Source organism: Penicillium manginii (genome assembly GCF_028828005.1).
Source record: "Penicillium manginii strain IBT 31320 chromosome Unknown utg000005l:1.0-5665137.0:1.0-5668048.0, whole genome shotgun sequence".
NCBI lineage: Eukaryota > Fungi > Ascomycota > Eurotiomycetes > Eurotiales > Aspergillaceae > Penicillium > Penicillium manginii.
In genome coordinates, this window is record NW_026643106.1 from 1763407 (window position 1) to 1785698 (window position 22292).

At 49.9% G+C, this 22292-nt stretch overlaps 10 protein-coding genes across 10 annotated transcripts; 3 read left to right on the forward strand and 7 right to left on the reverse strand.

Annotated features, from left to right (window-relative positions):
- Positions 1-605: 605 nt before the first annotated feature.
- Positions 606-1747, reverse strand: prs2 (proteasome core particle subunit alpha 1; the record flags this gene model as incomplete). Its single annotated transcript, XM_057103684.1, has 5 exons — positions 606-989; positions 1118-1330; positions 1403-1497; positions 1598-1654; positions 1741-1747. 5 exons carry the CDS (start codon positions 1745-1747, stop codon positions 606-608), a joined length of 756 nt encoding a protein of 251 aa, XP_056958641.1.
- A 511-nt stretch (positions 1748-2258) lies between these two features.
- On the reverse strand, positions 2259-3494 carry N7533_007035 (WKF domain-containing protein; the record flags this gene model as incomplete). The annotated part of the gene is made up of 1 exon (XM_057103685.1): positions 2259-3494. One exon carries the CDS (start codon positions 3492-3494, stop codon positions 2259-2261), a length of 1236 nt encoding a protein of 411 aa, XP_056958642.1.
- A 481-nt stretch (positions 3495-3975) lies between these two features.
- Positions 3976-7075, reverse strand: N7533_007036 (tubulin gamma complex associated family protein; the record flags this gene model as incomplete). The annotated part of the gene is made up of 3 exons (XM_057103686.1): positions 3976-5783; positions 5844-6358; positions 6405-7075. 3 exons carry the CDS (start codon positions 7073-7075, stop codon positions 3976-3978), a joined length of 2994 nt encoding a protein of 997 aa, XP_056958643.1.
- A 1159-nt stretch (positions 7076-8234) lies between these two features.
- On the reverse strand, positions 8235-9744 carry atfA (bZIP transcription factor atfA; the record flags this gene model as incomplete). Its single annotated transcript, XM_057103687.1, has 3 exons — positions 8235-8538; positions 8598-9642; positions 9714-9744. 3 exons carry the CDS (start codon positions 9742-9744, stop codon positions 8235-8237), a joined length of 1380 nt encoding a protein of 459 aa, XP_056958644.1.
- A 1968-nt stretch (positions 9745-11712) lies between these two features.
- Positions 11713-12002, reverse strand: N7533_007038 (uncharacterized protein; the record flags this gene model as incomplete). Its single annotated transcript, XM_057103688.1, has 2 exons — positions 11713-11760; positions 11820-12002. 2 exons carry the CDS (start codon positions 12000-12002, stop codon positions 11713-11715), a joined length of 231 nt encoding a protein of 76 aa, XP_056958645.1.
- A 2603-nt stretch (positions 12003-14605) lies between these two features.
- Positions 14606-14962, reverse strand: N7533_007039 (uncharacterized protein; the record flags this gene model as incomplete). Its single annotated transcript, XM_057103689.1, has 1 exon — positions 14606-14962. One exon carries the CDS (start codon positions 14960-14962, stop codon positions 14606-14608), a length of 357 nt encoding a protein of 118 aa, XP_056958646.1.
- A 1307-nt stretch (positions 14963-16269) lies between these two features.
- Positions 16270-17754, forward strand: N7533_007040 (RING finger domain protein; the record flags this gene model as incomplete). Its single annotated transcript, XM_057103690.1, has 1 exon — positions 16270-17754. The coding sequence occupies one exon, from the start codon at positions 16270-16272 to the stop codon at positions 17752-17754; it is 1485 nt and encodes a 494-aa protein (XP_056958647.1).
- Positions 17755-18364: 610 nt separating this feature from the next.
- N7533_007041 (mitochondrial 54S ribosomal protein mL40) lies at positions 18365-19065 on the forward strand (the record flags this gene model as incomplete). The annotated part of the gene is made up of 2 exons (XM_057103691.1): positions 18365-18590; positions 18722-19065. 2 exons carry the CDS (start codon positions 18365-18367, stop codon positions 19063-19065), a joined length of 570 nt encoding a protein of 189 aa, XP_056958648.1.
- Positions 19066-19786: 721 nt separating this feature from the next.
- On the reverse strand, positions 19787-20794 carry rho2 (uncharacterized protein; the record flags this gene model as incomplete). The annotated part of the gene is made up of 5 exons (XM_057103692.1): positions 19787-20074; positions 20136-20327; positions 20388-20393; positions 20458-20536; positions 20757-20794. The coding sequence occupies 5 exons, from the start codon at positions 20792-20794 to the stop codon at positions 19787-19789; spliced, it is 603 nt and encodes a 200-aa protein (XP_056958649.1).
- An 873-nt stretch (positions 20795-21667) lies between these two features.
- N7533_007043 (uncharacterized protein) lies at positions 21668-22089 on the forward strand (the record flags this gene model as incomplete). The annotated part of the gene is made up of 2 exons (XM_057103693.1): positions 21668-21728; positions 21800-22089. 2 exons carry the CDS (start codon positions 21668-21670, stop codon positions 22087-22089), a joined length of 351 nt encoding a protein of 116 aa, XP_056958650.1.
- Positions 22090-22292: the final 203 nt, after the last annotated feature.

Genomic DNA, 22292 nt, shown 5'->3' on the forward strand with positions numbered 1-22292 from the left:
AAAAAGTAAATAAAATATAAAATATCAAATGTAAAACACACCCAAAAAGAAAAGAATTGGGACCAGCCACGTTTGCTGAGCCACATGTGGCGCCTGCGAATACAGCTGAAGCGACGCACGATTGAAGATAGATACTGCCCTCCTTGCCTGATGGCTACATCTTTTTGGCTGCTTTAGTGCTCTGTCCATTTCGAGTTATTCTCAGGTCTGGATGCATCTAACAGTGGCGATAGGAATGGATACCCGTGCTGACGACGGGCCGTCCCAGCTAGTATCCAAGGATGGGTTCCTCTTGCGTGTGAACCACGGCCGAAACCGAAGCCTTACTCTGCTCGTTAATCGTCCGAGTCTGCTTATTTTCGCTCTAAAATATGGATGTACATAATAAGTTATAAATAAATAATCATAAAATCTCCAACAATATGGAGCACTCAAAAATAAAGAGACTAAATAATCATCTTGGGTACATACACAAGCCGGGGTATACGCCCCGAAATACGCCCGAGGAAGAGAGATAACCTTCCCCAAACTTGAAGGAGACGGTGCAGGACAAATCTGATCCATTCGGTCTATCACCCCTATTTCTGCAGCGCACTACGGCACGCTCAGTCCTTCTCCGCTATGGCCTGCAGCCGTTCATCGATTTCCTCCTCCGTCAGAGCACGGAACTCTGTCGTGGTACCCTCGCCTTCAACCTGCGGGCCGCCCACAATGCCAATCTCCAGCTCGTGCTTCTTGAAGTCAACGCTCAGCACATTGCTCAGAGCAGTGATACCCAGCTCCACCACTTCTTCCCAGTTACCGGCGGCCGCATCCTTGTTCTTCAGCTTCTTCTCCAGGTAGTTCAGCGCCTCCTGCTGCTTGGGTCCCGAGGCAGTGGCCTTGTATCCGACGTAGTAGCCGGCCGGATCGCACTTGTAGAGCTGGGGACCGTTCTCGTCATCGACAGAGACGAGAGTCGTTGCCACACCAAGTGGCCGCATGTAGGCCTGTCGATCGTTAGAATGGAGTCGTTCTCGGGAAATGCCATCCCATCCCATCCTCCTGTGTGGCGGCGGGTGGAACGGGCGGCTGACTAGATGACAGATAACGGGTGGAGGGCTGGGAGGAAACATACTCGTTGTGTGTAGACTTGGTTGATATTCGCCAATCGCTTCGCAAGCACATCACAGGGCATCTCGTATCCGAACTTGTAGCGGAACTCAGCTGCCTCACCACGGGCCCGATCGACGGATGCCCGCGCATCTGCTATGGAGCCAGTCATCACACAGCCCACCGAGGGCGAGATCTTGAAGACATGTGAAACGGAGGACGGATCGATGAGTTTGTCCTTGCAAGCGAAAGAGAAAGCCGGGTCAGTCTGCTGTCTAGGCGAGGTTCAGATTCCAACGGGAAAGCTTACAGCAACTTTCTTTTGAGAGAGAACAACAGCACAGTCTTTTCCGCGGACGCCGATGGAGGTAATGTTGGCGGAGGTGATGGCCTTGAAAGCATATTCTGAGGCACGAAGCGTTGGTCAGCCATCATGACGAGGGATGCAGTCGGTAGCCCAAGATGTGCAAGGGTCCGGGGTCACGGAGGAAGATGATAAACATACCGACTTGGTACAATCGACCTTGGTCGGAGAAGATAGTGATGTGTCTATCGTAGCCAGCTGATGCGGAGAAGATGAATGTTAGTCGGGGTTGAGGTCATCGGGGGCTGGTGTGCCAACGCGGGGAGGTGGCTCGATCTTCATACCGGACATGACGGCGGTTGATAATGTGTGCTAGGAGGTGAGGTTCGAATTGCGGGATTGAAGAAGTAAAGAGGAGCGAGATTGGATGGGAGTGAGGTTTAGAGATGCTGTGAGTGACGCGCGCCAGCGGTGCCTTGAGCTCCCAGCTTGAGCTTTCACCGCCTTCCCGCAACCCTGAGGTGGATATAGTCACCTAAGCGATGCGCTGTTGAGTAGATAGTTCAAGTTGCAAAATACTACAGAATTTGTTTATGAATTAAGTGTTGCAAAGTTTAAAATTTAAAAGTTGAAAAAGGGAGCAACAGCCCTGGTTTATGTGTATCAATGACATCAGCTGGCCTAAATTTCTATAGCTCTCGGTATGCACTGTCGTATACGAAACTAGGACCAGTGTATTATTTGCAAATTCAATTTTTCATAGACACGAAATATGATACATCGTCATGCTGCCATGGTATAGATGCAAGTATGCATTTTTGAAAAGAACAAAAGACGCCAACCAAAATCAGAGACACACATCTCAATCGCTATCACTCTCGCTGCTCGAGATCTCAATCAGAGCAGTTCTCATCTTCCGCTTCTGCTTCTTCTTGTTCTTGCTTGGAGCGGGTGGCTCGGGCTTTTTGGGCTCAGGTGTTGGGGGCGCAGGCTTGGCCTTTGCTGCCTTCTTGCGAGGGGGAGCTTTGTCGCTGTCACTATCACTGCTGGATCCACTGCTGCTTGTAGAATCGTCGTTGTTATCCGCCTTCTTAGCCTTGCTAGCTGCCTTCTTCTTGGATGAGGACTTTTCGTTATCGCTGTCACTCTCACTGCTGCTCGAAATGTCGACAACGACAGTTCTGTTCTTGCGTTTCTTCGGTTGTGGGGGCTCTTGCTTTTGCGGCGGCATGGGCTTCTGGCCAATGTACAGCTTGGCTGTGACGGCGAAGAAAACCAGCTCCGCACGCTGTCTCCTTTGAAGACGTTTGCGAGTCTCGCCCTCAAATTGTTCCGCAGAATCGGAAGCACCGATATCCTCGCTGCCCGCAGTCAAATATTCCCTGAATCCATCCACGGCCTGGTGATATTCTTCATCCGCCTCGACCTCTTTATCAACAGACATGACTTCCGCTGCACCTTGGCTCAAACGCATCTTCGATGCCTCGCCCTTCAGTCCCTGCAAGTAGACCAGAAGGGCAACGTTGTAGGCGGCGGGGACATGCTCCAACGAGTAGAGGTGCTTGAAGATATTCGATTCGCGGTTCTTCTGGAATTTCCAGGAAGCCCGGTCCCGATGATACCAGTTCAGGTAAGAGAGGATGGGCGTTTCGTGGACCTGTGTAGTGGTGGCAGCGACAGCAGCACCGCTCTTCCTCTCTTTCTTTTTTTCGCGTTTGCGCTTCTTCATTTCCTCGAGGGCTTTCTCATGCTCGTTCTTTTCCGAGGTCTCTGCGGTGGTGCTGTCAACCTCGGCCTCGTCGCCGGCGTCATTATCGCTATCACTCGAGTCATCGGCGTCTTTTGTCTTGGTGCCCGGTCCGAAGGAAACACGCTTCTTCGTCTTCTTCTTTTGCGAAGATTCGTCGGCGGACTCGTTTTCGTCGTGTCGGCGCTTCTTCTTCTTTGAAGCTTCGTCGTCACCGGATGACTTGCGCTTCTTTTTGTCTTTGGACTCTGACTTGTGTTTCTTTTCTGTGCTGGCATTCTCGTTCGTAGCATCGTGGTTGTCGAGCTTAGATGCCGCCTTGTGCGGCTCGTCGGTGGCGCTTTTGGCCATTGTTTCGGCTGTGACCGCTGTACGCAGGTTTATAACAAGGGAGGGATTGGCAGAGTGTAGATTGGTTGTCAATTCGTGTGCCGATCTGGAGTCTAATCTCTCTCCAAAAAGTTGCGATGAGGCGGCAGGGCGTCGACTTTTTTCTGCCGGATCCACTGGGGCGGTCCCGATAAGGTCGAGCATATCAACTGCCATACAACCTTACCTGAGGCAGAGTACCTTAATGACCAGAAAATTGAGAGCATTTATTAAACGTAAAAAGAAGCATATGGATCAAGTGACTCTTTCCGCTCTGCAATAAAAGTCTCAAAACCACTATTACGTATGCAGTAGATGGTAAATGAGGAGAGCTTTGATCTTCATACACTCTCAATCAAACAATCGTGGATTCGTCTCGCATTATTGATAGTCACTACTAAAAGCCTAGCACTGCTCTGAAATTCACTTGCGCATAAGATATGCAACAGACCTTTGGCAACGCCTACTCTCGACGAGCCTCCTTCGGGGCAGTGGATTCCGTCCCAGACCCAGCATTTGCTGATGCAGCAGTACCCGCAGCTTTCCTCTTCGCGCGTTCCCGCTCCTTTTCTTTCTCCTTGTCTCGAGAAGTAGTCGTAGGCTTCCTACGGTTTGGACGAATGGGTTCATACACATCATTGAAATTCATGACCACGCCCAGGAAGCGCATGTCCACATCAGGTTGGTAGGCAAGGTCTCCAAGGAGAATGTTGAGGCGCGATTTGAAGTCGGCAGAGAGGTCACGGAGTCGGGTGCGTAAGGTTGGGAGCATTTGATCATCGTTCATATCAGTTGCGTCAAGGGAATAGGGTGTTTCGATCCCGCCAACCCCTGCGCTCGCCGGACGGATGTCTGGGGTGGATGCTATAGATGCACCTCCGCGGCTGTTCGCGCGGCGTGGACGTATGTCGCTGTCTGTAACGCCCCACCGACCTTGCGCAGTACGTGTCTCAATCTTGGCCAGTAACTCCTGTCGGCGGGTGAATTCAGCAACAGAAAAGGAGTATAGGCCATCCACGGCGTCCTTGTATGCGAGCATGATCTTCAGAATCTGATGGAGCTGGGAGAGGAAGCTTTCTTCTGGCTGTTTCGCGGATGTTGAGGTCGATGAACCGTATCTTGGGGTTGAAGTAGAGCCCAGCAGGCCCTTGTGTGTGATAGAGTTCAGATATTTGTTGTGTGCATCGATCAGGTCGCCCAGAGTGCAATCCGGCTTTGTCATCTCGTTTTGCAGTTGATCCCAGCTAGACTCGATCACTTCGAAGAGAATATAGTATTGGAGCTGGCAGACGAAGTGGATCATTTCTGCGATGACACATCGTGCGCGTTTCCAGTCTGCCCCTAGGATGTCCTCCACATTCCCTAGTACTCCTCGTGCGCCGGTCATACATCTGCGCCAGGTACTACCCAGGGCAAACTCAACTCGTTTCACACGCCACAAGAAGTTGAAAACTTTGAGATATTGCCTTGACCCCCAGGGAGTGATCACAACATCTACCGGGGCATCGATCTTATATTCCAGTGTGAAGCAGTCCCAGCCGATTTCACCGTGACTCAGCTCAAGCATTCGTGCATCCAGCCGACGAAGCACATCGGCAGAGTCATACTGAGCATTCGATGCTCGAATAGCATGCTCCAACTGGGCAGTAAGTGTATGTCGGTATTGCGAGTTCGCAGGACGGTCTAAATTCGAGGCTAATGATTCCATCAACAGAGCGATGAAGTCACCTTGGCCTAACAGCAGATACTTCTTTAGCGCTCGCAAGTGGTCAAACAACTTAAACTTGTCATCCATGAGATGGATTAGTCGTGCCATGGTTGTCTTGTAGGCTTGGTCAATCGAAGATTCCAAAGTGTCCGTATCGCCGTATTTCAGCTCCTTGGACGCTTCTTTGGAATACGCCTCTACCCACGCAGAATCCTCACACCCAGTCCGAATAAAGTTCAATGACTTTCCGATGAGGAAGACCTTCTCTGCAAATTCACGTGTGACAATCGAAGGAATGAGCCCATCGACCAATTTATACTTGTGTTCCCAGACGCTCGTTGCGATGCCACGCGGGTCATTGCTAGGCCGGAATTCTGGCTCATCGACGAAAAATTCCTTGTACGGATCAGAAAGTTCGCCGTCGTAGATCCATAGCTGCAGCATATCGTAGAACGGACGGGTAACATGGGCCAGGAGCTTCTCGGCAAAGGCACCCACGAAAGGGTCTCCGTGTGATGTTGAAAATCCGTGGATTAAGGAAATCAACTGACCACCCTTTTTATCTATAGAAGAAATCAGTACGGGCATTCAGGGTGCGTGTAATCAAATCTGAGATCACTCACCCCGAGATTCCTCGACAATCAGACTCATCAACCGAAGTGCCATTGTTGCATCCCGCGTCCATACCATACACCTCTTCAACGTAACGCCTCCTTTTCTCACACCCTGGGGTTGGGTTCCATCTCCAATCGCGACCAAGGCCTGTCTAATTTCCGCCTCTAGCGTTGCTACCAATCCAAGGTAGGACTGCAATTCTTTGGAGATGGCAGCTTTCAGGCTCTGGTGGACCAACCCCTTATTCGTACCATCGCAGAACTCCGCCAACTCTTTGTAAAGAAGACAAGGCTCCGCCAGGGAGTGCAGAAGAGAAATAATGGGAGAAGGCAATGTAGCCGGAAGCTTCAGGACTGAGGAAGATTGAAATTGCAGGTTGGAAGAAGACAGGCCCTGAAGATTGAACGGTAAATCTCGCAAGAGCCTATGCTCAACCGACTCTTTCGATCGTGGATAACTAGGCGTCATTGTCGGTGACGCCGCACCTTGACGGTCATCGGCTTCCCGGTCGGTATCGTAGTTGCTAGCGCGACTAGCTATTCCCTCCCGAGGCCGTTCACTTGATACACGCGCAGTATGTTCTGTAGACCCCCCCCTCGGCAAGAGAGTTGGGTCGCGATGAGAGCGGAATCTTCTGCGAGGCGGAAGAGCCAGCAGCAGGCCCCTCATCCTCTGACTCAAAAGCGCGCGAGTTTGTTCCTCGTCGCGAGCGATATGTCTCGCGTCCAAGCATATTCTGCAGGTTCCCGTCGTCCATCAGGGGACTGCGACTCCGCTCGCCGCCGGCCGGCTCGTCATTCCCGGACAATTTGTAGAGAAGGTACAGGATACCCCATTTTTGCGAAAGGACGGGTTGTGTCAGAAGACGCGTGTACAGATTCGAAAAGCGAGTCACCTTGTCTGGGCTGGGATTCTCGCGTCGGAATTTACGCTTGATCAAATCAGGTGCGTTGTTGACGCTTTCCACGCCGGCTAGACTACCCCGGCGCCCGCCCGAGCCTGCGGGAGAACCTGGATCTGCCGAGTTGGCAGCTTTATGTGCATCGATCGTACGCCAGGCGCGCTCAAGCTGGGCATTGTGACGGTGTGACTCGGCTGCGGTGATTGCCTCTTCCTCGTCCGAGTAGTCGTCGTAGTTCACCGCGGCAAGGGGAATCGCGGGGCTCAAAGAGTCGACAAGTTGGGAGAGGGCATCATCGATGCGGCGCGGGCGAGCGGATTGTTTCGTGGTGGTCGACATTATGGCGCCCCACCAATGGGCGATTGTTTTCAAGTTGTGGACGTTGTTTTTCCACTGGGAGTTGCGGGAGACGGAGCTGGGGCGATTATTGGGCGCGCGACACACCGGTCAGGCGGCGAGGAGCCGAGAACAATTGTAGTCGTCCAGATTCGCTGCGTGAGCAGTTCCAATCGAATTGTCAGAGTTGCTGGGGGAAATGATGTCGAGACAAAGTTCTATGCGCGAACAGCTTGTTTGTGACGTTTGACGCGCCCTTATCAAGCTTATCGAGTGTGGTACCTGGACCTTTCCTCAGGTTAAGGTACCCCTCGGCCCTCGGACAGCCACTGCAGTCATTTCTATGGTACCTAAGGTACTACTAGTATGCTCATGCTACTGTGCTCGAGATAGCTAAGCGTACTGATCCATGACGAATTCATGCCTGGATTCTTGAACCGCCATACAACACCAATGAGAGCAAATCAGGTACCAAACTTCTACACAGCCTACTGGATACGATATAGTAGTTGACACTCGTTCGCAAGCGATATTTAATTCAATTGCACAAGAGTTCCGTTCTTGGGAACTAAGCAAACAAAACCACAGAGCCATCCCGAACGCCATCCAGAATCATGTATCACAAATATAAGCAACCTGGAGAATCAAAGAAGGGGAAGAATAAAGAATAAAACAAAAACATGCACCCACGAACCCACCAAGTATTAGACAAGTGAAAAGGAAGGAAGTTCTCTCGGTGTCAGAGAAGAAGATTAGAAAGAGGAAGGGGCTGAAAAGGTTGAGGGAAAATACAGCTGGGAAAATTGTGGGGAAAAGGGGAACAAAAGCCATGAAGAAAAAGCAGAGAACATTGAAGCAGCCAGAAGAAACTCGGACGCCGAAATTGACGCGCCCTCCAAAGACTAGACGAAATCCATCCGTTCCAGACCATTGGAACCTGCCGTCCATTTTTGAGTCGTGTGGATCATAAACACCTGCCCATGCCAAAAGGATTCGACGATTTATAGCCGAATAGAGAAAATATCGTAAAACAAGAAGTTGAGATGAGATGGCATCAAAAAGGGTGGACATCTGCCCTATCATAGCAAATGGATACATTGACACCCTTGCATTCAGTCAAACGAAGACGAAAAACTTGACTGCGATGGGAAATGCGATATGATTAACGACGCATTCCCTGAGTGGGGATCGGGGCACCAGGTGGCATGCCCATGCCTTGAGACATATAGCCATGCGGGTCGAAGCCAGCCGACATGCCCTGCATCATCAGTGGGCCAAGGCCTTGGGCTTGAGAGACGGGGCAATCCTTGTGAGCCAGCAGAAGGGTTTTCAAGTTGACAATTTCCTCTCTAAGCTGTGTGACTGTAGCGGTCAGAGCATCGTTTTCTGTGGTAAAGAGCTCAACCTTGGCCTGGAGGTTGGCCAACCATTGCTTCTTGCGCTGACGGCACTTCAGGGCCGCGACACTAAAAGAACTGTTAGAACGAAATACCATCAGGCTTATGGGTTTTGAAAGAGAGCTTACCGATTCCGCTCTAGGAAGTTACGTCGTTTTTCCTCATCTGTCATCTTCTTTGGGTCCATTCCAAGATTGAGATCCTCGTCATCGGATTCCATGTCAGAGGGCGAATCCATCTTGATCTTCTTGTTCGTGCCCTTGGGACCATCGTCTGCCTTGCGTCGGTTGTTGGCGGGGGCCGCCTTGGGAGTGTTCTTCTTGCCCTTGCCCTTGGCAGCCGACTTGCCAAGCTCCTGGTCTGATCCATCGCCACTCGTCTCACGAACACCAGTGCCGTTGACATTTTGCGATGCGCGTCTGGCGGCGGCCGCGCGGGTCTCATTTTGCAGGGCCGTTTGGTTCATTGTCATGTTGTTGGCCTGGCCACCCTTGGCCAGCATGAAAAGGCCGTTGGCGGCATCGGCAGCATCATGCTGAGTGAACTGGTCGCCAACAGGCGGTGCGCCTTTGGAATCCATATTAGACTTCGTATCTTGTTCCTGTGCGTTCGATGTCGGACCACCAGCGTTCTTTTTGGCGGCCAAGGCAGTGCGGTGGAATTCCATGGTCGACGGAGTCGCTCCGCCGTTCTGAAGTTGTTGGAGCAGAGCTTGTGAATTGGGACTCGGGGCGGGGAACATCGAGCCTCCTCCTCCAGGGGTCAGTCCCGTGCGGAGGGAGGACTCGTTCGGGGTAGGGAAACCTCTACCGATGTTCTCAAAGTAGTCATTACCGCCGGTCGGTCCGGGGAGCATCGCCGGGCTGAGGGGACCCGAGCGAAGGGAGTTGGACCAGTTGTAACTGCCAGATGAGTTGGCGCCAGGCAAGGCAGGTGATGTGAGTGATGCGACGGGCGGCAGTAGCGACTTGCCGGGGGTATCGTTTGGGTTCCCACCACTGAAGGATTGTTCGAATGGATTGGGCTCGAGCGAGAAAGGGTTGTGAACGGAGTTGAAGTAATCGGGAGTATCGCTGGCAGTCGCACCAGATGGACGTGGAGGTGGTGCCAGTGAGTTTTGAGAGTCACCCCCAGGCTTCTGATCCTTTGATTCCGAAGACGCGACCCGCGAGTCTGTTTGGAAAATCAAGTCAGTCAGCGATTCATGCGATCCGCGATCGAAACGAGTATATGCGCAAAGGTACCGTGATTACGGGGATGAGACGGGGCGTTCATGGTGGAGGGTTGTTTTGGAAGGTCGATGATCGATGACGCCAGTTGTGAGATCATCCCAACGGCAGAAAAGGAAGGGTGGCGTATTACCAAACCAAAAGGGGTGGAAAAAAGGAAAAAACTTAAGTATACATCACACACAACACTTGATTGTAACTCTTCCACAGAGAAAATTCAAAGGTTGCGATGATAATACGGAAGTTTATCCATCTATAAAATGGTATGGCGGTGATGACGGGTGTGGGCAGGATATTCAGTGCAGGGGCAGAACGGAAGAGAGGAAAAAAAGGAAAAAAAAAATAGGAAAAGAGAACGGATGGGGGAGGGGAAGGAAAGTGAATCTGATGAACAAAGCTAACCTTGAGAATTCTTTTTATCCATATTGTGAATAGTAGAGACAGCGACAGCAGCAGACATCTCGACAAAAAGAAAGGCGTATATCCCACGCGTGTCGTGGCTTGCAAAGTTGTGATGGGCCGGGAAGGTGCGAAGACGTCAGAGGAGAGACCAGAATGGACCAGATGGGGGGGAGAAATGGGGGAATGACGCAAATTTAGGGGCAGGCGCGACCAGTTCCTTAGTAACACGGACAATCGTCTGTCCCGGGTATCGTACCCGTAATTCCTTATTCCTTGCTCCCGCCTTTGGTGTATTCTTCATACTCGGCCCCCCGTGTTGTATCGTAACCGATGTAACGCGTGCCGGAGGCGGTTCGAATCAAGGAAAATTCTTAGGGGGGCTGGACTGGATCTGGATTGGGTTGCGCATCCAGGAAATGGTACCATAATTTACTACAATATATTATCTATAGAGTATACTAGACGGTACATAGGTATATATAGACGTATTTATAGACACACATATATATACATAGATATATACACTCTTTCCCATCTTCTATACAGCTCCTTTTCACTGGCAGCCCTGGAGGTTTTCATGTATTTACCTCTTCCGTATCTATAAACCCTCCGGTCTTCCCTCGAGCGCCCAGGGCAGAAAGCGACCCTCGCAGTGTGGGTCCCGAAAGAGCGGAGCCCTTCATCCGGGAAGATTGGCCACTCGTCATCGCCGCTCTGCCACCTGCGGGGGGGGACGGTTTTCAGCTGTTTCTGGCGCAAACGATGAAGATTTTGACAGTAAAACTGTACTCTCTCTCTCTCTCTCTCTCTCTCTGTCTGTGTCTACCCACTCTACTTTGATTCTTCTTCATGTCGTGGCGAATAGACAGCTAAAAACACTCGCGTGCGTTTCGACAGTTGAGGTGCTAGGATGATTTCACGATGACGACGACGGCATTCCAACTGGCTGTCGGTTGTGGCTGGTGGGGCACTACTAAGCCAATCATTGCTGTATTCTATTTGGCGGTGAGACTCGCTGAGACTCGCTGATTAAAGTGATGACGCAATCTCGTGCTGACGGGTACCTAGGTACCTTTGCATCCCAGGGCACACTTGGGACTGACTTACCGGATCAAGTCTGGCAACGGGATAACCATTTTCCATCTTAACGGCGATTGTATTCAATGGATGTCATTGGATCTAGGTACAATATACTTTGAGATCCAATGAAATGGTTTACTTTAGAGTGGATACATATTCCGTTCCCAACAGAGCATGCAGAGTAAACAAAATGGCCATTTTGTATTGATCGAGTTAAGCGAGAGATATAGCAGATCAGATCTCCTCATCAGATCTGCTAGACAGAATCTAAGAAACACAAACAAAATATCGGAAACAATAGAACGAAGAAAAAAACAAAAACAAACCGGTCGACACCTGGGGATCTTCCCCATCTCAAACTCATATCTCTGAAACACTTTCACCCCGGGATGAGGGTTAAAAACATCCATGCAAATCCATCATCTTGATGGATTGATGATCATTTATGCCTTGATACAGGTGCAGACGCTATAGATTGGGTCAGGATGAGTTCATGCATCAGGCTTGCGAAAGGAAACCAAGAAAAATATGCTCACTTGTCGTCGGCGCAGTATCCGCCAGCGTGGCCCTCGGCAACACACTATTTCCATGTTAGTCGCTTGTTACCCGGAATACCTGATCTAGTATTCAATTGCATACCTTGACTTGGCAGGCCTTGTCACCACCGAAGGCACAGGTCCAGCCAGCACGAGCAGCAAGCTTCTCAGTGCGAGCCTCGAGGTCATTCATGCGGGCCTCGAGAGGGTTGGGACTGGGAGCAGCAATGGCCATGGTGGACAGAACAAAGAGAACAGCAGAGGTGGCGATCTTGGAGAACTGCATGTTGCTGTTTGATTTTTCTTGAAAGAGAAGAAAAGAGGCTGGTTTGTATTGAAGTGATGTTTGGAAGTGATCGATTGAGATGATGATGGAGATAATTGCGAGGGATTCAAGCTCATCTTTATACCTTTCCTTTTCCCCCTCATCGCACGATTATCTTGATTCTATCTATAGAATCTCGTGTTCTCGGAATGTGTTTTTTTCTAAGTCTCCATATTGTACTCCAATTACCAACTGACTACTACCTCGTATCCCTTCCTGTATAGATCTCCGTCGACTAAATTATCGATCTTCCTTCTATGGGTCCACAGAAGAGATAAGCCGTCAAATCTGATTCTAATTCCCTTGTTAAACCCCTTTGACGACGCCGAAATTAGATCAATACGAGCTTCCTTCGGGGCAGGAATGTGTGGGCGTCTGTCTGCATGGCTATATCTCGTCCCTGGTGCTCTGTGGATCATAGGGGGTGGTATATCTGCAGCTGAACTAAATACGATATATTGCATAATCCCATTGGCCTTGAAGTTGATGATCTTCCAGGATATATCGTATTAGGGTGGTATTCTGCGAGCCTTACTCCAGGGCTCCATTGCCAATGTGGGGAGGGGGAACAGCTCCCATCTCCTCAACTGTGGATCCCTGTTTACTTTCTTCGAATCCGTGGGCTATGGGAACTTCTTCTCCAGGCCTACTGACAAGATCATAATATATTTTTGGACGCTATTGACTCCTCGGCTAGCTTTCCAGGGCTTGCGCCTATTTATCCATGGCATTGCTTGGCCCCGGTACTCGTTTTACACGCAGATACCAGGTCAGTGGTAAAGGTGCCAAGAAGTGAAATGAACCCGGGTGGACGATCTTCGTATTCAATCTTGGGGTGCTGCAAGTCGTAGCGGGCACCAACAAACTAAAGCTAGCAAGTTAAGAGATGTGGGAGGCGCATTCTATGCCGACCGTGTCGATCATGCTGTTGCCCTGCATCCGTGAGCCAACCAGCGTTGCAGGTACTGCACACTAATTTTAGATGGTCTTCAAAAGTATACGATACATTCCTAGGTGGTCGCTGCACAGTTCAGGTGGCCCCGTAGCTTCAAATGCTAAGGAGCTAAAGAATCGCGGGCAGATATTTTTGAACTACACCTGGGGAGCATGCACTTTGTGTACCTTATTATTCCCTACGTGGGACCCCAACGCTTGTGGGTCTTTACGAGGTCTTCAAACTTCAGTTCTGGTTGTGAGAATGTTTGTGGTGGCGATAAATTTACCTAGGTGACGAATTTCTTTTCTGTTGCCACATCTCCCAAGTAAACATGTGCAGCTCGCTGTGCAGACTTCCAGGATTCATGTGGTACTGAAATCGAATTTGTACATGCTATGGATACGAGCACCTTCCTGAGGTCACACTACGATTTGCCGATGTATATACAGCGAGGATGTGAAAGATGTGAGTATGTTTTGACACATCAGCCCTCGAAACTGCCAGTGCCCTTCGGGCAGTGTAGATATAAATTATCTTGGATGAGAATTCTGGGAGGTCTGGGAGCAACCTTGGAAGCAGTTTACTAGTGAGTTCGGGGTTTAAAGGTTCATATTGTATGATATCACAAATAAAGCAATTTTTCCAACTATCTTTCAAAGCGCTGATATTTTCATGTAGACGCTGCAGCTGGCCCTAGCCCGTGTTCGATCATTTCAACTAGCTACAGTATAATCCATGGATTGTTTGTACAAGGGAGTATGCTACTGGTATGTTAAGATCATTAGGTACCTAGGTATCATAGATGGAGACAAGACTGTTGCATAACTTGAATTAGGAGGATATGCCCACTGTGGACAATCACACTGGCAACTTGAACCTTGTACTTTGTTCAAACGAGACTAGTACTAGTAGGGAGTTCCAAAGTAATATATATGTACAGGCCCCGGGGGCTACTACTAGTACTAGATATGGCTCCTCAAACTTGAAGGAGTATTAGTAATTTACCAGTCAGTCAGTAGTAGGTAAATATTTTACCTTAATGGTGACCCTGAGTTTGGGGTCTAGGGTTAGCAAAATACTATTATTGACCATCTTCAAAGTTCCAATTGGAATGTGCCCACTCCGATGTTTTAGTTCCGAGGTTGAATTGACCCGTTTCACTATTGTAAGCCGGTTTAGAAAAATTTGTTCCATCAAAGCATAATTTGCCCTCTTGTTATGCAACAGGCAAGATGGCCGAGCGGTCTAAGGCGCACGGTTCAGGTTTCACCTGATCCTCAGAGATCTGTAAAGGTTTCCGTGTCTCGAAAGGGGCGTGGGTTCGAATCCCACTCTTGTCATTTTTTGCCTCCCAGACATCTACTTGGGTGCCATTAAGATCCTATCTCTTTAGGAATTGATTTTTTGGGCAGTTTGGGTGACCCTGGGCCGTCAGGAGGCACTCTACTGGAGATATAGTAAATGGGTTCATTCATTGCGTTATAATACTCCATACGCCCAGATCATAATCTAATAATACACGCCATAACACTCATCAAGTACTAATATCGTGGAAAGCATATTCAAGTTAGATTGTTACCATAAGGTAACATTGAGTAGCCTATTGGTCCTTCAACCCTGGGAGTGGCTATTTCTTCCATCCTTTTTCGACATTTCCCCCATCCGTAATGTGATTATATGGCTTATCGTAGCGTTCATCCATTTCCTTATTGTGCTTCTTCACATCCTCGGGCAGGTCCTCACGAAGGTGACCTTCATGATCGGCAATAGGCGACTGTCGGCTATCTTGAAGCGTTGGTTTCGCATTATTAGAAGGGATCGGGTAGTCGGTAGAACCATCCTGTTTCGATTGCGTAGTCTGCTGAGTCTTGCTCTTGCCACTGGCATAGGAACGTCGGCCGTACGATTTGAAGGTAGGTCGTCTCAGAGGAGCGAATGAGACAGAAGCCTGGATTCTCGCCTGGAGTCGGGTCAAAGGTGTCATATTGAAAGGTAGTAATATCAAAACCAAGGAATGATGAGAAAAATCAGCTACGGCCGAGGAAACGACCCGGAGATATATGCTGAAGATGATTCTCAACGTCATTAGCCGGTTTATGGGGACAGGGATCCTGATACCCTTGTCCATGGCGCCTCGGGGAACTTCTTATCGTGTGTGATGTCATCCTGAGCCCCGTGGAAGTTAAGTTGAATACGGCCAGTGTTTATGCAAAGTAATTGATTTACAGATGCATGTACTCCAGGTAATACACTCAGGCTGTAGTTACTGTATACTAGTATTATAAAATGATTCGCTCCATGCCCTAGGGACCGTAAATATTCTAGACCACGGGGCGGGCGACACAGGACATTATAGTGGTGCTACTAAACGAATACTTTAAGGAATCCCAACGTACAGCCCTGAGATAAAGTCTTGTCATTCAATTTCTGTAAAAGGATCATCAGATCCCGGAACCCAATAGTAGAGATACCTAGGTATAGATACTACTACTATACTTTTCGAAGTCCGAGTATCGCGATGAGCTTGTCACTAGGTACCCACAATTCTAGAGGGCGCTAGCATGTAGATCCTATTATAACGCGTATAGTATAAAATAATCCGACGAAGAAACCAATTTGCAAGGTGAAGGCAAGAAAAAGTTACGTTTCGGGATACGTTGTGCTAAAATTGCGATAAGTAGACCTTCAAAATACAAAATATGCATTCATACATGAGGAACAGGGAAAAGAATAGCAGATTAGAAACTGCCAGCTCTGTTCAATTGTTAATTGACCCGGGCTTTGAGATAGAAACCCCCTCACCCCGAAAGAGTAACTTATGGCATAGTGGGATAACAAAGACAGCCGATATGACAATGGAGTGCCAAGGGGGATCCACTAGGAAATGTTAATGAACCCCCACCCCACCGGGCTGACACTATCAGCGAACAGTAGGGAATATTGAGGCAATGTTTGGGTAAAGTAACTTATCACGATGCTTATGCCAGGATGTGCCTCATATGATTTCAAGAAAAGGATGATTGCGTATATACCGGTAGGTACCCTCACTTGACTACACGCAAAGGACCGACCGAATTCCCCGTGACGTGATCGGCACGTGATCCCATAACAGCCGCGGGTGACAGCCGATTGCAGCGGAGCTTCCTTCTTCCAGTGACTATGTCCCTTCCACTTCTCTTTGATGGAGGTACTTGGAAGATGCCGAAATCAATTTTCTGAGTGTGACATCTTCAACACATCTCTCTCCCAGCCTTCTCATTTCTCTCAGTCGCATCACTTATCTTTGTCACTATGGCCTCCCTCCCCGGATTCTCCGCCGGTGGGAGGACGCGGGCGCCTGAAGGCACCACTACAACGAACACCGATTCAGATTACACCTTTGATGGCACAGATACTCAGTCGCAACAGACGGACAATTCGGATACCGTATTTCTCAACAAAGACTCCTCATCCTCAGAAATCGGGACAGATGTGACGGACAAAAGCACCGGTCGATCAAACCCCGTGGACGCCGATCAAGAAGAACCCCGAAAATGTTGGATTTGCTACACCGATGAGACAGAAGAATCGCCTTTAAATTCAGAATGGAGATCACCCTGCCCATGCGCCCTTACCGCACATGAAGCATGCCTGCTCGACTGGCTTGCCGACATGGAGAACCCTCGGTCGCGGCGGGGAAATGTGAACAGAGCTAAGATGGTTTGCCCCCAGTGTAAGACGGACATAATTGTCACACGACCGCGAAGTTATGTCGTCGACTTTCTGCGTCTGGTTGAGCGCGCGGCGGGGCGCCTCGTACTTCCAGGCATGGTCTTTACAGTTGCTGGCACTGTTTGGGCCGGTTGCTGCGCCCATGGAGCATATTCGATGTATCTAGTCTTTGGCTCGGAGGAAGCAAAACAACTCCTCGAGAACAGCGTGGACGGCCCCTGGAACCCTGGAATGAACCTTGGCCTACCTCTTATTCCGTTGGTATTGATCTTCTCGCGCACTCGCTATGCCGAAGGTCTTCTCCCCGCAATCCCTGTTCTTTTCTTCGCAGCACACAACCCGGGGCAGGAGCCTGACTTCGAGCTTTGGCCCCCAACCCCTGCTATGACATTCGCGGCCCTTCCATACGTGAAGAGCTTCTATGGCGCGCTTTATGATCGCATTTTTGGTGGGTTGGAAAAGAAATGGATTGCAGAGGTTCAGCCTCGCGCGGCAGAGGAGATCATGGACGAAGTTCAACAACAGGATCAGGCGGAGGGACTGGGTCGATTTGGCGACAACGCCAACGGCCAAATACTCATGGAAATTGATCTTGAATTGCAGGTTGGAATGGGCAATGACGACGACCTGCTTGAAGCTCCAGCTCTTCCTGCCGCCCAGAACCAAAATGGCGCTGACGAAGCCGCCCAGGATGGACAGGCACAAGGCCAGAACGGACACGGCCTCGGCCTTGGGCGACGACAAAATGATATCATCCAAGAAACTAGTAGCCTCGCGGATGTTATTCTCGGAGCCCTTGTGTTCCCGGCTATCTCAGCATCGATGGGTGGTCTTCTGAAAAATGTCCTGCCCAAGTCATGGACCACCCCTTCCTCGGTTCTGGAGCGCAGTCGTCCAGGGCTTCTACAGACTCGCTGGGGACGTAGTGTTGTGGGAGGCTGTGTTTTTGTCATGCTGAAAGACGCACTCGTTCTTTACTGCCGGTGGAAGTTGGCACAGACACATCGACGACGCAAGGTTCTAAATTACGATCGGGCCAAGAAGCACGTCGCAGGGAAGCGGTAGAACCCGGAGAACTGGCTAGACTGCTCGGAATAATTTTCTGGTTTTCTGCAAGTCTTCCGCTTAATTCATTGTTTGCATTCTTTGGCGTTATCTGGTGATCTGGCTTGGCTTTGATTGGAAGCTACTTACACGCATGTCTTCGAGACACTTGATGCCCTTCACGAACCCCTCTCACAAAGCATGATACCGTTGCACATTATGATCGACCCTCTTGCCTTCATCCCTTGATACATGGAATCATATCGCCCCTGGGACCATTACGGAACCTCTCCTGTAACTTTGATAGGGAGCACAGCATGTTTTACACAGGGTTTCCAGAAGTAGATATCGAAAAAGCTACTAGTATCATAGCCATCTGAGAAACGGCCAATCCAGTGTTTTTGATTCTGTTAACCATGAGATAAACATGTCAGAAATATGTAGCCTTAACCCGATCGCTGATCGCGACGATCGAAAAATAACCTGATAGGATATTGGGAGGTTCTACATATAAGCGCGCGGCTAAACCAGAGGCGGCAGGATTCTGCCGTCAGGGAATTCAATTATTCAACTTCCCGTACTGGCACCTCCCGCGTCTCCTGCAACCACCATACCCCATTACACCACCACAATGCGGTCTCTTTCACCAGCCCTCGCGTCCCTCGCGAATGTATTCCGCATCCCCATGTCGCTGAACCCTGTGCGCCCCACGGTCAGCCGAATGTGTTACGAGACCCTCGCGCGACGACCCTCACAACCTAGCCCGATCACTGCGGCCGTGCAACAATCAGCCCCGTTTTCATCCACAAGTGCGCTGGCAAAGCGAAAGGGTGGAAACGTCGTTGACAAGCGAATCAGTATGTTTGTCCTATCATTTGAGTTGGATGAATGGCTTCAATTCTCCCTAAATATTCATCGTGTCTCGGGCCCCGAGAACCTCATCAGCCGGCACTGTAAAACACAATCAAGTCTAACAAATTCAACTTAGCTCTCATCCGTTACTTCCTCTATCACCCGCTCACCCCCCGCCCTCTCCGTTTCTCTCGCAATCGTTACCTGCGTCACTGGACAATCCACCGTGCCTGGCAACTGTTCCAGGCGAAGCAGCGCCGCCAGCAAGAACTTGAATTGGAGCGCCAATACCAGGCCATGCAATCTGCATGTGAGGAGCTGCGTACCTCTGCTGGAGATGGAGGCAGACTGTTCCGCAAATCGATGAACAAGAAGGGCATCTTCACTGATATGTTCCCTATCGAGTATGGTCGTATGCAGACGGATTACCCCCCGGCCGAGGGCTGGAACCACGACTGGAAGCGACCCGTCAAGAAATAGAAGACTGGAGGGGCTGAGTTGCTGTAGGACAATTGTTGATGATTGTTGATGGGTGGCATTCATTGTGGCAACAGTTTTGTATCATTTGGCGCTGTGTACTATATGCATTTATCTTTTCCGCACCGAGAGCATTGAGCTGCATCTCTGGACGGCCACATTTATATTATTTATTTGCGTGATAAATTAAAGTTGAATTCAAGATCTACCAAGGATAAACTATATATTTTGGCCAGAGTGAGAGTGAGACTGAAGTATGAAGCCCGAGAGCCCAGGGTGATAAGCACAGTACATTGAGAAAGGCACGGAAAGAGTCAAGAGATACTACATGGAACGAAGGAAAAGTAAAAAGGAGTGATCGGTGCGATACTGTTCGGGGAATGGAGACAAGAGATGGATATCCGGAGTTGCACGTGCATGAGAATGCGGGAAAAGGAACGACGGGAAGGAAAGACATGAAGAATGTACTCCGAGACAATAGATACGGCCGGAGCAGCCAGTGAACAAAAGGCTGACGCCACACTTGGCCCAAAAAAACTAGACCAGAACAATTAAGAACCACCCAAACGCCAATAATGCATGATACAGCGAAGTACCCAATGGAGTGCTACAAGCTCACGGCTTGGATTGAAGCGTGACCACCGGACAACTTCAAGTTGAGAGACAACCGAACGCTGGGCTGGAAAACATATTCGCAATGTGACACGTTCCCGTTGTCACGCCATTATAGAACCACGCAGCAAGAGCTTTTTCGCTTGTCAAAGGTCAGTAGCGCGGCTCGGGTGGCTGCTTCAAAAACATCGTCAACACCTTCTCCCGTCAAGGACGAGCACTCGAGATATTTGCGGGCACAGATCTGGGATCCCGTATCGTTGCCTTCTTTGGCTGTCACGAACTTGAGTGACTTCTTGCGCATTTCTTCAATAGCAAGTGGATCTTCGCGGAGATCTTTCTTCAGACCGACCAGAATGATTGGCACCCCCGGACACCGCTCATTGGCTTCTTCAATCCACTATGTCGGAGCTTAGTTAGTAGGTGGAACAACCGGCACGCTTGGAAGCCTGGCGACGAACCTTATGTTTGACGTTCTCCAGAGAATCCGGTGAGTCTACAGAGAATCCAATGAGGAGGACATGTGCTTTCGAATATGCCAGAGGTCGCAACCGCTCATAATCCTCTTGTCCAGCTGTATCCCATAGAGCCAATTGCACCGAGCGGCCATCTACCCGGCAATCGGTCACGTAGTTTTCAAATACCGTCGGTACCTAAATATCAACTGTTAGAGGGTATTGGTGATTTTGGGCGGAGCGATCAATATAACTAACATAGTGCTAGCAAGAGAAATGTCAGTTAAGGTATGTTTTTTGTTGATAGAAGGGAACCGGTATAACTCACAGTGGGAAAGTAACCGAGAGTGAACACACTCAGCAGACTGGTTTTTCCACATGCACCGTCGCCAATTATTACCAGCTTCCTATAAAGGTGAAGGCAGATTAGCCTTCCGCTCAGATCACATGCGAACAACTCTGTCACGAGTATAGGAATGGTATCTCCCCTCCTTCGCAATGGTATCCCATCGCCTATGGCACCATATCAAGGCCACGGTGACTGCAGAAGACACGGGATTGCTCTGCTACCATTGGGCATGGGGATATGCTGGGTCGTAGGGAAGAAGCCAAGGTGGCTGCACGTACCTCCGCATCACATTATCATCGTTTTGTTGTTGGGCCATGATTTATGACTATCTGGCGAATATTGTCGATGGGGTGAAAGGGTGAGAAGAGTAGATCGCCTTGAAGTGTCGAGGGAGTGATTATTGAGCCGATCACCCAAGTCGCGAACACGGAAGCTAGTAGGGGTTTATGGAATCCAGCCCTGCACACACGGTTTTTCCCGCCCAATCGACGACAAGGGGCAGCAAATGGAGGGTGGCCTAAATTCACCAAAGCAGTTGGCCAGTGACGCAGGGTGCTGGGGGGCAAAGGCGGTCGGTCGGAGCTGAAGGTCGGGGGATGGTGGGATGGAGTTCGATATGGATGAATTGGCCGATGGTAATCCCGATCTACCGAAGTCGAATCGGGAGTGACGAGGGAGAGAGATCCGACGAGAGGAGAAGGGAAAGTCAAATGTACGAAAAGAGAGAAGAGTGAGGTGAGAAGGAGAAGGAGAGGGAGCGAGCGAGCGGGAGAGAAGAGGAGAATGCGGCTAAGTAAGATGACAATAGGAGATCCGGAGATTTAAGGCACTCCCCCCGGAGACAGGACGAAGGTAGAGGGGTGGATTACGGGATTAATTGACACACTCGGCAGCTACTCCGTCTGATCGTCCAGCTGTTTTGGGGGGGAAAATTTCGGATGGGAGTTATTTTTAATTTGAACCTTAGCGCTTGAGCGTGTCTCACAGCGCGGTGGAGCAACCAACAGCAACAGTAACCAACCTAACCAGCAATAGCAAGCAATTGTAGCAACGGCAACACACTGCACCGCCCCACGATTTAGTCTGGCAGAACAGAGGCGGTGAACACTGTATAAATAGCATTGTAGTATGCATCCTATCATGTGATCTGATTGGATTGGATTGGATCTGATCTGATCCCAGATTGGTCATGGTGAATTGTTGTGGCTTGTCTAGTCAGAATAGAATCAAAGGATTTTGGTTGATCATACGTATGTTTTGTTTCTAAAAAAATATTATCATTTATTGAGACCCCCTCCTCTATAATCCCCTATCTATAGAGACCACCTTGAGGCAGGCTGCTTCGCTATTGCTGTAGACCTGCATATGTTGCCTTACCCATCAGGCATCAGCTCGCTTGCGGCGGCTATCCCGTTGCGGCGGCACGACAACCAGCCAGAGGGCCGGAAAGCCCATCGCTTCATCCCATCATCCGCATTACGAACGATCACCTTCTGCGACCCGCGTTTCCAGGGCTTCGATTTCTCCCTGGCCCTGGCCCTGACCAAATCTACCTCTTCCTCCGCGGGTCTCCCTGCGCCCCGGCCTCGTCTCCGAGCGAACACGTCGTGACCCGCCGGGATTATCGCCTTCCCCCCCCTCCTCTGACGCTGACTCCAAACCCCTCTTGTTTGCTACTGCGCGCCCCTCCCAACGGACCTGTCGAGGAGCTTTCCGGATTTTTGTTCGCCTAGCGGAGGTTCACCCTTTGTTGAGTTGGTCCTTGCATTGGATTGACCGGAGCTTTGTTGGTAGGTTCTTTCGCCCTCTCCCGC